Here is a 12,640-nt window from a genome sequence, read left to right as displayed (position 1 = left end):
CCCAGTGCCTCATGTGTGCTGGGTGAGGACTCTGCCACTGAGCCCCAGCCCCAGCCCCTCTTGGATTCTTTATTTTTATATTTACTTATTTATTCTTAGTTGTCGGTGGACACAGACCTTTCTCTTATTTATTTATTTTTATGTGGTGCTGAGGATCGCACCCAGGGCCTCACATGCCCGGCGGGTGCTCTCCCACTGAGCCCCAGCCCCAGCCTCAGTTTCTTGATCTTGACAGATACACTAGGGCAGGTAATGGCAGATGATAATATTTGGTTGAGGGGTCAAAGGGAATCTAGAATCACTGCAAATTCTCTATAAATCTCAAAGTTTCTAAGATTTTTTCTTAAAGAGAGAGAGAGATAGAGAGAAAGAGAGAGAATTTTAATATTTTATTTTTCTTAGTTTTCAGCAGACACAACATCTTTGTTGGTATGTGGTGATGAGGATCGAACCTGGGCCGCACGCATGCCAGGCGAGCGCGATACCACTTGAGCCACATCCCCAGCCCTCTAAGATTTTTTTAAAAAAAGGTTATTAAAAAGGAAAACCAGGCTTATGAGTACCTCTGTCCAGCTCACAACCACCATTCAAACAGAAGGCAGAATCTATTAAGTCAGGAGAGGACTTTGTGCTATAAATTGCATTCATAAAAATTCATTAAATGTAATTTTTCTGTATTTATTTTTGTGGTACTAGGGATTGAAGCCAGCGGTGTTTTACCATTGAGCTGCATCTCCAGCCCTTTTTATTTTTTTACTTTGAGACAGGGTCTCACTAAGTTGCCCAGGCTGTCCTTGAACTTCCAATTCTCCTGCCTCAGCCTCCTGAGTCACTGGGATTCCAGGTGTGCACCACCATGGCTGGCTGTATTTAAAATGTGCTAAGGACAAGAAGCTCAAGTATCCAATATCTTGTTATTATGTGCATGTTCAAATGTTTGGAGTGAATTGATACTTGCAAACTGCTTTGAAATGATTTCTTTTTAAAGGGATGTGTAGGGAGGTGGGGGTTTGGCTTAGTGCTTGCCTAGCACACATGAGGCACTGGGTTTGATCTTCAGCACTGCATTAAAAAAATTAAAAAATGAAATAAAGGTATTGTGTCCATCTACAACAAAAGAAAAATAAATTTTTAAGGATGCGTGAGAATCCTGTCACTTCTGTTCAGTTTTGCTGTGAACCTAACACTTCTCTGAGTAAAAAAATATGATGGATGGATGAATAGGTGGGTGGATGATGAATTGATGCATGGGTAGATGGAAGGATGGATGATGGATGGATGATAGATGGATGATGGGTAGACAGATGAATGGATGATGGATGGATGGATGGATGATGGATGGATGGATAGATGATGGATGGATGGATGATGGATACATGGAAAGGTGGATGATAGATGGATATAGATGCATGGTGGGTAGATGGATGATGGATGGATGGATGGATGATGGTAGATAGAAGGATGGATGATGGAGGATGGAGGGATGGATGGATAGATGGAAAGATGGATGATGAATGGATGATGGATGGATGATGGGTAGATGGATGAATGGATGATGGTTAGATGGATGAATGGATGATGAATGGATGGATGGATGGATGAGTGATGGATGAATGATGGATGGATGATGGTAGATGGAAGGATGGATGATGGATGGATGAATGCATGATGGATAGGTGAATGGATGCATAAACAGATTCATTAAATAGAAAATATAATAAAATGCTAATTGTAGACTCTGGGGGTTACTATATGATTGTTTTCTATTTTCATTTTTTATGGTCTCACAATGACATGACAAAAAGAAAAAAAGAAAGTCAAATCCTTCCAGCGTCTGCATGAACATCTCTGATGTTCCTCACCTCACTTTGAGTGGAAGACGGTCCTTCTGAGCCCCTACCTGATCTGCTGCCCCTGCAGCCCCTGCCCCCCCCTCACTCTCCTTCACACTGGCCTCTGTGCCCCGTGAGCAGCCAGTCTGACTCTTCCTCAGAAGTTTGCTGAAGCTATGCACTCCCTGGGGACACATCCTCATTTCCCATGGCTCTGTCCTCCAGCTCCTGCTTCCACCGCCTGTGATTCCTGTGTCCCTGGCCTGCATCATCTTTCCCCATTGCATCTAGCCCTACTAAGACGCTGTGTCATTTACTTGATCATTGTCTTCTTTCCTTTTTCCCTCTTTTTCTTTGTTGGTACTGGGTTTGCACCTGGGGGTGCTTCACTACTGAGCCACATTTCCAGCCACTTTTTTTTTTTTTTTTTTTGAGACAGAGCCTGGCTAAGATGCTGAGGCTGGCCTTGAATTTGTGATTCTCCTGCCTCAGCAGGGATCACAGGCATGGCCACTGCCCACCACTGACCCTCTCCTCCCCCTAGAATGGAAGCCCCAGAGAAGGAGGTATTTGTGTTTCATTAACTGAAGGTCAAGCAGCACCTAGGCTGGTGCCCAGCACACAGTAGGGGCTCAATAAAGACTTTGGGAGAGTGATGAGTGGGCAGGATGGGGATGAATCCTGTGTAAGGGTCTGGAGCTGCAGCACCCAGGGTCCCACCGGCCTTGCTGCTTCCTGCCTTGGCTAAGCCAGTTCACGTCTCTGTTCCCGAGTTTCCTTCTCAGGAAATGGACCCCGTGGGGAACCCCCACGATCACCAGGGAGGCTGTAGATAGTACAGTCACTTTGGAGAGCAATCTGGCACTTTCTCGAAAGGTAAACTGCAGACTTCTCATTCAGCCTCGTGATTCTGCCCAAGAGAAATGAAAGTAAGCGTCCACACACAGACGTGTCCGCACATGTTCAGAGCAGTGCTCAGCCGCAGCCCAGGAGCAGAGACAGCCCCACACCCGCTGGCCGAGGAGGGTCAACGGCATGGTCTGTCCGCACACAGAGCATGACTGAGCCGGAGGAAGGGATGAAGGTCTGAAATTCACATCGTGGAAGGACCTTGGAGGCGTTGTGCTGGGTCAAAGAGCAGGTGCCAAGCCATCATCTGCAAATCCACTGTCTCAGATGTCCAGAGTAGGCAAAGTTGAGGGACAGTGGGTCGGGGCTGCTGGGAAGAGGTGGGGGGAGAGGGACTTCAGTGGGCGGAGAGCTGTTTGGGGGGTGTCAACATGCTCTAAAACTGGACTGTGGCACTGGCTGAATTTATTAAAAATCAGTGAGTGAAACGTGAAGCGGGTGAATTCTGAGGCCTGGAAGTGACATTGCATTAAGCTGTTCAAGAGACAAAGCAGAGACATGAATAAAAGGACAGAGCCCTCCGCCGCCCTGTCCCCCGGCCATCTTGAGGGGTAAATGAGCCCACTTCTGCAGCCTGCAAGATGCATGCCCGGACTTCATCAGCCAACGTGCTGAGGTCCCGGGTGAGCATGCTGGGTGACAGGGCTCAGAGCACAGGCTCCGAAGGGCCCAAGGCCACTGCTGGGACCTCTGTGTGCTCGGCCGTGCCTTTGCCACTTCCTGGTCTGTCCCAGGGTTCTGGGTCCAGGTTCCCATCTGCATGGGGGAGCTGGGCTCCTTCTTGGTCCTTTTCTCCCCGAGCTACGTGGTTTGCTCTGGGCGTGTTCCTCTCTGGGGGCAGTGTTTGAGGGGAAGGTGAGCCCACCAGAGAGCAGGAGTGGGCCCTCAGGGCCAGGAAGGGACGAAATGGGGCCTGAGTGGGGTGGTGTGGGAGCCGACGCGGAGGGTTTCGTGGACCTGGGTTTGAATCCTCACAGCTGTGAGGTCTGGGCAAGGGCCTTCCCGGGCAGTCACCATCTCTGGCAAGTGGGGAGGTCGCAAATGTCCTGGGGCCTCCATGGTTCGCATCCGCCTGGAAGGGTCACGAGGAAGCCAGGAAGCCAGCGGCTCTTCCTGCAGGTGCCGGGCGTCGTGTCCAGCCCTTTCCACCAAGTAGCCCATTTAATGCCAGGGTCCCTTGCCATTGGCATGATTGAAGCAGCACAGATGACATTTGCCTCCAGCCTCAACTTGTCCCTTCTGAAAGTGACCTATGATCTCTTCCCCTGACTTTGTGCTGACCATGGGGCTAGCCTCAGAAGGTAGTCCCTAAACAGTGGCCTGTATTTACGTCTGGTGACTGGGAGCCCAGGAGGTTCCCAGGAGGGAGTGGATTTCATGTAACAAATCCCTCCATTCCTGCAGCACTGAGGGGTACAGACAACTCTCCACGACCTGGTGCTCTAGGGAACCAGCCTCGTTGGGTTACCCTAATTTATTTGTGCCTGTGTTTGATGAACACCACTGTCCTGAGCTGAACCGTCAGGCCCACAGAGACAGGCGCCCAGGTGGTCTCACCCAACACTGAATGCTAATGCCAACCACTGGCTCCAACACAGTGGTCATCAACAGACTCTGCTCTGAGGCTTAGCCAAGATGGGCGACAGGCCAGCTGTTCTCGGGCTCACCAGGGAAACCAGCTTCCCTGCAGAACCTCAGTTAGTCCCCCTGGACAGTGGGGACAGCCTGGCCTTTTCTTGCAGGTAGGAAGACACCTAAAGTAGTGATGCTGCTATCATTTGCACAGGGCACGAGACAGCCATGGAAGGGGGAGGGGCAGGATGCCAGCAGAAGGCTGACTGGCAGGTACCCTCCCCTCCACTCCAGGGTCTAAAACCTGAGTCAGCTTTAAACATCCCACCCACCCCTGAGAGTATTTTCTTCAACATGTCAAGCCTGCCCACCTCACAACCTGGCCCTGGCTGTCCCTCCGCGCCCGGCTCTTTCCAGATAGTGCCTTCTCACATCTGGCTTCTTCCATCTTAATTCAGGCCAACCACCACTCCCCAGAGGCCCCACCTTCCAGTGCCCTCCACAGTGACCTTCAGCGGACCTCATCAATACCCACACCATGGTGCATGCTCCAGGATCACCTGGAGCAGTGCTGTCCGCTACAACTTTTCACAATGATGGGATATTTTAGGTCTGTGCTGTACAATGTGGCAGCCACCAGCTATATTTGGTGAGGAACTGAACTTTTAATCAAATTTCATTTGAATCAAACTTACTTATTCTAAATTTAACCAAAATGGTACCCATTACTAGACACCCTATTGGACAGCAAAGGTCTAGGTCACTCCAGCACCACAAAAAAGTCTAGTGGGCAGAGCAGCCCTGGGACTCCAGCTCTTCAAAGAAGGGGACTCAGCTCCTTCCTCCTCAGTTCCTGCAGGGCTCAGCAGGGGTCTGGCACAGAGGAAGTGGACAGCGACCCACAGGGCTACCATATTGGTGGTCCATGGTGCTGCATCCCTGCTTCTTCTTAGGCCAAGGTGCTTGGGGGCAGGGTCTCTCTTGCTCAGAACCCAAGCACACCCCACCCCCATCCACACACAGCCTCACTCCTGGGTTTCACGAACTCACATTTATTCACAGACAGAGGAACAGGGACAGACCTTTGATCACTGGAAACCCCCAGGGTCTGGCAGTTCCAAAGAGGTGATGGTGTCCAGTGTATGTCACAGGGAACAGGCAGGCTGGGGCAAACCCACCAGTCTGAGTCCCTCTGGCCAAATGTCCTCCGCCTCCTTTTCCAAGTCGTTCTGCCTTAAGACACGGTCGGGGCGAGCGGTTCCTAACCGGCATCAGGGGTCTAGGGATGGGCAATGGGGACGGTGGGTGGCCCAGGGCCTCCTCTCCTTAGTGTCAAGGGCTTAGGGCAGGGTAGACAGGAGGTGCCTCTCCTTCAACTTCCCTCCTCCATACTGCGAACCCAGAGCTCGAACGGAGGGGCGGAGGGTGGGTACAAGGGTCAGGAGGCCAGGCCTCCCAGGCCGCGCAGATGCGCTTTGCTGTCTACCTCTTCTTCCTCCATCTCAAAGGCCGAGTGGTCTTGGCTGTCGAAACAGGAGGCGCTGAGGAAGACGGGGGGAGCGGGAGGGGACCGGGGTGGGGTCCCGGGGGAGGGTGGCTCTTCCTTGATGTGTGAGAGGGGCAGAGGGAGCCCTTCCGCATCATGCTCAGGTGGCTGGGGTGAAGGCGCGGCCTGGGCCTGGAGCGCCTGCAACGCCGCCGCCCTCTCCAGCTCTGCGCGGTGGCAGCGCTGGTGGCGAAGGAGGCTGTAGGCTCGCGAGAAGCGCCGTGGGCAGCGCGGGCACGGGTGCGGGGCCGGGCCGCCAGCGTGGACCTGCGCGTGGCGGGCCAGGTCCGCCAGCCGCTTGAACTCCCGCTGGCAACGCACGCACTGGAAGGGGCGCGCCCCCGAGTGGGTCACACCGTGCTGCCGCAGGTGTGCCCGGCGTCGGAAACCTTTGCCGCACTCGGGACACCAGAAGCGGGGCTCCCCCGCTGGGGGCCGGGCTGGGGCGGTGTCTCCTCCGTTCTGCCCGCCTTCTCCCCCTTCGGGGGCACCCCCGCACTCGGCCCCTTCGCCCCCCTCAGGCCCTTTCCCTGAGTTCCGTCCACCCGAGGCCTTGTCGTCCTTCTTGCCCGCCCCGGGCAGCGGGGCCAGCAGGCTGAGCGCTCCGTGGACACGGCGGTGCTGGCGGAGGTAGGAGGCGAGGCGGAAGGCTAGGCCGCAGTCTGGGCACACAAAAGGGCGGTCCGTGGAGTGGACCAGCCGGTGGCGCGACAGGGACCAGGGCCTGGCGAAGGCCTTGAGGCAGATGGAGCACTGGTGTCGCTTGGGGCGTGGCGGGGGCCCCCCTTCACCCTCCTGTTCGCCCTCGGGGCGCAGACACGGGTGCGCTTTGAGCTCGCCCTTGGTGGCAAAGGCTTCGCGGCAGCGGAGGCACAGCAGCGTCCAGTCGGCCTGGAGCAGGACCTGCTTCTCCTCCTGCCGCCCGGCCGCCAGCGCCAACTCGGCTCTCAGCTCGGCTGCCCCAGCCTCGGCCTCCTCCGCCTCGGCCTCCCGGGGCTCGACGCTCGCGGGGGCCGCCAGTGGGGCTGGATCCCCGGCAGGCCACGACTCGGGCCACGCTGTCTCCTCCTCCGCGGCCCCGGCCCCTGCAGTGGCGGGTTGCTCTGCACCCTCCTCCTGAGGGCTCCAGCTGGACTCGGCCGCCTCCTTGGCTGCCCTCTCGATGGCCAGCTCTACCTCGCCGCCCGCGTGCTCCTGGGCCAGGTGGCGCCTGAGCTGGGCCGGCTCCGGGAAGGTGCGAGGGCAGGCGGCGCAGCGCAGCGGGGGCTGGGGCCCGTGGCCTCGCAGGTGGCGGGAGAGATGGGCAGGCCGGCGGAAGGCCTTCGGACACAGAGGACAGGCGTGGGGACGGAGGCCTGAGTGGCTCAGCCGGTGCCGGGAGAGGTAGTAAGGGAAGCGGAAGAGGCGGCCACAGGTGGGGCAGGGCAGGGGCGCCCGAGGGGCTCCAGCGCCTCCCCGGCCACGACCACGACCCCGGCCCCGGCCCCGGCCTCGGCCCCGGCCCCGGCCACGGTGTGGTGGGCTGCCCTGGGCAGGCGGAGGGGGCTGCGGATCCATGTCTGTGGGGAAAAAGGGGAGAGGCGGGCAGAGGTGAAGTGAGGTGTGGGGGTGTGGCAGAGAGGGGCAGCCACAGAGACAGGCAAAGGCGGGACAGGGTCAGCGCTCACCCAGGGAGAGGGGTGGGACGGAGGAGGAAGGCAGGAAGGTGGACAGACAGACCCAGATCTGAAGCAGAGATGGGACACAGACAGGAAAATCAGAAACAAGAGGAGCAAAGAAGCACAAATGGAGAGAGCATCAGGAGAGGGCAAGGGAAAAGGAAAGGGAGAGGTTTAGAGACTCAGGGGCAGAAAGTGCAAGCAGACCAGGCCAGTGGGAGGGTCGAGGCAGGGACCCAAGGGACAACAGGAGAAGGGACAGAGAGTCAGCCAGCTGCTTCTGCTCAAGGGCCCTATGGTGGGATTTTTGGGAGAGGCCAGAAACTAGCCCCCAAGGGGCCAAAATGGAGGGGGTGGGATTTCAAGTCTTGAGGCCCAGGAAATGGAGTGTCTGCACCCAGAGGCAGGGCTTGCAGACGCCAGGGAATTGGAGAGCTCAGACTCCCAGTCTGAGGGCAGAGGGCTGGGGCTGGACCCCTGAGTCCGAGGAAGGGGGGCTGGGGTCTGGACCCCTGGGTCTGAGGGAGGAGGCTGGGCCTGGACCCTGGGTCTGAGGGAGGAGGCTGGGTCTGGACCCCTGGGTCTGAGGGATGAGGCTGGGCCTGGACCCCGGGTCTGAGGGAGGAGTCCGGGCCTGGACCCTGGGTCTGAAGCTGAGGTCTGGACCCCTGGGTCTGGGGGAGGAAGGACCTGGGGTCTGGGCTTCTGGGTGTGGACTGGATGGGATGGGTGGTCTAACTGCCTGGTAGGTAGGACACAGAGTTCCTGGTCCAGGTGGAGGAGGGGGTTGGGGGAGGGGGTCGGCTGGAGAGCAAGGGGAGGGGTCTGGGAGCCTGGATGCTGGAGATCCCCAGGGAGGAGGAGGCTGAGGGCCCGACCCTGGACCGGTCGACGGGTCGGGGGGCGGAGGCTGCCGCGACAGGGGCCCTAGGTCCCGGAGGGGGCGATCCGCTCAGGGCCCAGCCTGCGGCTCCCCACAAGCATGATCTGCAGAATTGGGCGGCGGGTGGCGGCCCTGCGGGTTTCTCGCCCGGGGCCTGGGGCCTGCTCTGGCTGCCGGGCGCCGGGTCTTACCTCCGCCTCCTTGGCTCCTTTCTTCCTTCCCCGCGGCCGGCCGATCGCGGACGGTGGTGGCGGGGAGGGAGGGGGCCGAGCGTGGTGGGGGGTGGAGGAGGAGGCTGGGCTCGGTGTCACCGCCTAAGCCTTCCCCCCGGAAACTCGGCCTTTGGTCGGAGCCTGGAAGAGGAAAGACTGTCTGGGAAGCCGGAAGCGGGGGACCGGGGACCCGGGAGCCGGGAGGCAGGGCGGCTGTGGCTCCTGGGTCCTGTGCGGGGGAGGTGGCCGCTAGGAGACGGAGGGGGCTTCGGGCCCCGGAGGCTGAATGCAGCCATCCCCCCACTCCCCAGCAGATGCACGTATTCATTCATTCTTTCAACAAATACTCATTTATCAAGCCCTGTCTGTGCCAGGCACTGTGTTGGGCCAGAGGGCAGGTGGGGGAGGGTGTTGAATGCAGCGACAGTCTTCAGAAAGTACTGGCATGCTGGATTTGAACCTGGCTCCAGCCTTCCTTTGGAAGTCTGGGCAAGTGAATCTATTCTCCAAGCCTCGGTTTCCTTCTCTGTGATAAGCCCTTGCATATATTCATTTCATCACAAATGGCCAGTATTTACTGAGCACCTACTATGGGCTAGCTCTGTCCTTGGTACTGGAAGGACAGTGGCCAAAACAGAGGCCACTGCACCCTGTCCCAGGAGATGACCATCCACTGTCAGACAAACCAGCCAGTGGGGGTGCCAGAGTGCTCTGATGCAGGAAGTTGGATGCTATAGGAATGCAGGAAGAGAGGGACTCTGGGCTGAGCTCACACTGGGAGTTGGGGTGATTCATGAAGTCTTCTAGGAGGTGAGTGCTTTGGTGGAAACCTGCAGGATGGAACAGCACGACCACATCCCAGAAACCTCACGTTCCGCAGAAAAGGCATGTTGCAGGTGTATACCTGTGCTTGACTGTTTCTTGTAGGTTCCATTCATGCCAAACATTGTTGGCAAGTGAGTGGGGAACAGTTCCTTTTATACTTAGCCGGGATGAGCTATGTACAAACACAAGCAATTCCAGGAATTTCTCCTTAAGAGAGATCAGAAACATGCAAAATTATGTCTGTACCAGGTTACTCGCTAGTGTGGCACATCTCTGCAAATGGCTCAAAGCAATCTAGATGCCCATCCAGGAGGTGTGAGTGTCAAATCCATGACTGATCTAGCCAGTGGAGTCCTAGCCTTCATAAACAGACTGAAGATGCCCACTGTGTAAAGATATGGAAAGCACCCGAGCAGTGATGGGGGCGGCGGGCGGGGAGGGTGAAGAACAGCCTGGCCTGCTCTGTGCGCTCTGGTCTCGCTGAAGGACTGGAGGACCAGAGAAGAAACTGGCAACAAAGTCCTGTTCCCAGGACTGAAACTTAACTACACTTCATCCTTTTGTAATTTCTGAGTTTGAAACCTTCGGAATGTGTTATATATTTCAAAAAAAAAAAAAAGTAAAGGGGAAATAAATTAAGTGGGGATACTGACAATAAAATGAAAATTATAAAGCTTATTTATATTTTTTGGTCCTGGGGATTGAACTTAGGGGGCACTTTACCACTGAGCTACATCCCCAGTCCTTTTCATTTATTTTGAGACAAGGACTTGCTAAGTTGCCCAGACTGGCCTCAGACTTAGGATCCTCCTGCCTCAGCCTCCCGAGTCTCAGGGATTACAGGCATGTGCCACTCTGCCTGGCTTAATGAAAATAGCTGATTCTTCCAAGTGCTTTAAAAATATGAGCCCACGGCTGGGGTGGTGGCTCAGTGGTAGAGTGTTTGCCTAGCATGTAGGGGGCACTGGGTTCGAGTCTCAGTATCACATATAAATATAGATCCATCAACAACTAAAAAAATTTTTAAATGAGCCCATATTTCTCCTTACTTTTTGAAATAGCATTATTTTCCCCTTTTACAGAAGATGAAAATGAGGCACTAGTTTCAAAGCTAATGAGTCTCAATAAGGTTTTTGACTTCACAAAGAGGAGAAATGATAGTGGATCAGAAGCAAGATTTTTTTAAAAAAATCTGGTCAGTAATACTATATTTTAAAGAATATATACATAAGGAGTAAAAATCTAAAAACATCTATGGAAAATATAACCAATTGGGGGTGGGGGTTCCATCTGAAAAGGAAGAGGCAATCAGATGTATCTCTAGTATTTCAAAGCTGGTAGTGTATGGGTGTGTGTAGTGTTCCAACTTTTTAATTTGGTAAAATACATAGAACATAAAACTGACCATTTTGACTCTTTCAAAGTGTGCAATTTAGTGGTCATAGTAGCAAGTATATTCACAATATGGCGCAACCATCCATGCTGTCCAGGCCCAGGACTTTTCTATCAGCCCATCATCTCAGCAGTCATTCCTGGTTCCGTCTCCCGGCTCTGGATTCACCTACTGTGTGTGTTTAATATAAATGACATTATAAAACCTGTGGTCTTTTGCAACAGCTGCTTCCTCTTAGCCTCTTTTTTTTTAAGTTGTAGATGGACACAATACCTTTATTTTTATTATTTATTTTTAATGTGGTGCTGGGGATTGAACCCAGTGCCTCATGCATGCTAGACAAGCACTCTACCACTGAGCCACAACTGTGGCCCCTAGCCTCATGTTTTCCAGAAACACCCATGTTGTAGGTGAATAGGCGAATCATTCCTTTTTGTGGCTGAATAATATTCCATTACACGAATAAACTATATTTTATTTATCTATTGGTGAACGTTTGGGCCGCTTCCATCTTTTGCCATGGGGAATAGTGCTGTTGTAAACATCACTGTGAACATTTTTGTTGGACAGCTAGCTGTTCTGAATTCCCTGAGGTATGTACCTATGTCATTTTGTCATCCATTGCAAAGACCAGAATTCTTTCTTTAAAAAATAAGAATTCAGGAATGGGCATGATAGAAAAGAAACTGAAGCAGAAGACGGCAAGGGGGCTTGGCTTGCGGGGGATTTGATGGCTTGGTTTGGGCAGCAAAGGCGGCTTGGAGGCCAGCGCCCTGCGCCGGGAAGTGCGGGGCCTCCTGGTGCAGGCCGCGCTTGGAGTCGTTCCGAGTGCACTGAGACGCACTGAAAAGTTTTAGGGAGAGTCACATGATCTGGTTAGTGTGTTGGAGAAATCCCTGCGGGACCCGTGGAGGCCAGGCCGGATGCTTGGGAGACGGGGCGGGCGGGGAGGAGGCGCGGGCGGGCGCAGGTGCGCGGGGCCCGCGGGAGGCGGCCCGGGCAGGGGCGGGGCCTCCGCCCAGGGACAGGCGGGGCTGCGGGTCCCGGGCTGCCGCCGCCTCGTAGGCTCTTCCGCTTCACGTCGTCGCCGGTGTCCAGTCCCCTGCCTCCAAAGCCGCCCAGGTGGCTCCTCAGGTCCTCGGAATAAACCCAGGCCTTCCCCTAACAGGCACACCGACCCCGCCACCAGGCTCTGCGTGCCCCTCTCCTCCTAGAGGACGGCTCTCCTGCCTCCTCGGCGGCCACCACCCTCTTCTCTTCCTGGGCTCAGGGCATTTGCACGTGCCATTTGGTAGAGTTTCCCCTGCTCCCCGCACTCGGCGCGGAGCCCAGCCTCCTGTCCTGTCCTCCAGAGCTAAAACTGCCTTCGTCTTCCGCACTGTGCCACAGGCCCACCTCGCCCTTGAAGGTATCACTGTCGCCGTGGCTTATTTTAAAACTGACACCCCACCCTTTCCCCTTTCTCTCTCCATAACCATGGCGGAAGAAAGATCAACCTTTTTCCATCCTAGGCCGAGTTATCTGCCCTTTGGTTCACAGAGGACAAGAATGGAGCCCAGACTTTGCAGCTGGCCCCTGAGGACCTAAGAAGCAGCTGGCAAGGCTGCAGATGAATCACGGCTGCCCACAGGGCGCAGCTGCCCCTTGAACTGCCTCTTTAAAAGCTTCTGTTCCCTGACAGAAGCACAGCCTCGGACAGGAGTCCCCTGGCTCCTCCTTTGCTAGCAAAGCAACACAACTTCTTTCCCCTTCCTCTCCAAACCGCGTCCTTCTTACTGGATTGGCATGGAGACAAGGCCAAGCTCTGGGT

The 12,640-nt window shown here is 55.2% G+C and overlaps 1 protein-coding gene across 1 annotated transcript; it reads right to left on the bottom strand.

The window, feature by feature from the left end:
• Window positions 1-5,349: 5,349 nt before the first annotated feature.
• Window positions 5,350-8,748, bottom strand: Znf579 (zinc finger protein 579). The gene is made up of 2 exons (XM_005342203.5): window positions 8,592-8,748; window positions 5,350-7,418 (listed from the first exon to the last, which is right to left on the bottom strand). The coding sequence occupies exon 2, from the start codon at window positions 7,414-7,416 to the stop codon at window positions 5,752-5,754; it is 1,665 nt and encodes a 554-aa protein (XP_005342260.2). The 5' UTR covers window positions 7,417-7,418; window positions 8,592-8,748; the 3' UTR covers window positions 5,350-5,751.
• Window positions 8,749-12,640: the final 3,892 nt, after the last annotated feature.

Source organism: Ictidomys tridecemlineatus, chromosome 15 (genome assembly GCF_052094955.1).
Source record: "Ictidomys tridecemlineatus isolate mIctTri1 chromosome 15, mIctTri1.hap1, whole genome shotgun sequence".
In the NCBI taxonomy this organism is placed as follows: Eukaryota; Metazoa; Chordata; class Mammalia; order Rodentia; family Sciuridae; genus Ictidomys; species Ictidomys tridecemlineatus.
The sequence above is the reverse complement of the archived record's forward strand: the minus strand, read 5'-3'. Positions and strand labels throughout refer to the sequence as shown.

Bases quoted from the DNA above. Each gene is read 5' to 3' on its own strand.
- Znf579 (XM_005342203.5), bottom strand. From the start codon at position 7,416: ATGGATCCGCAGCCCCCTCCGCCTGCCCAGGGCAGCCCACCACACCGT.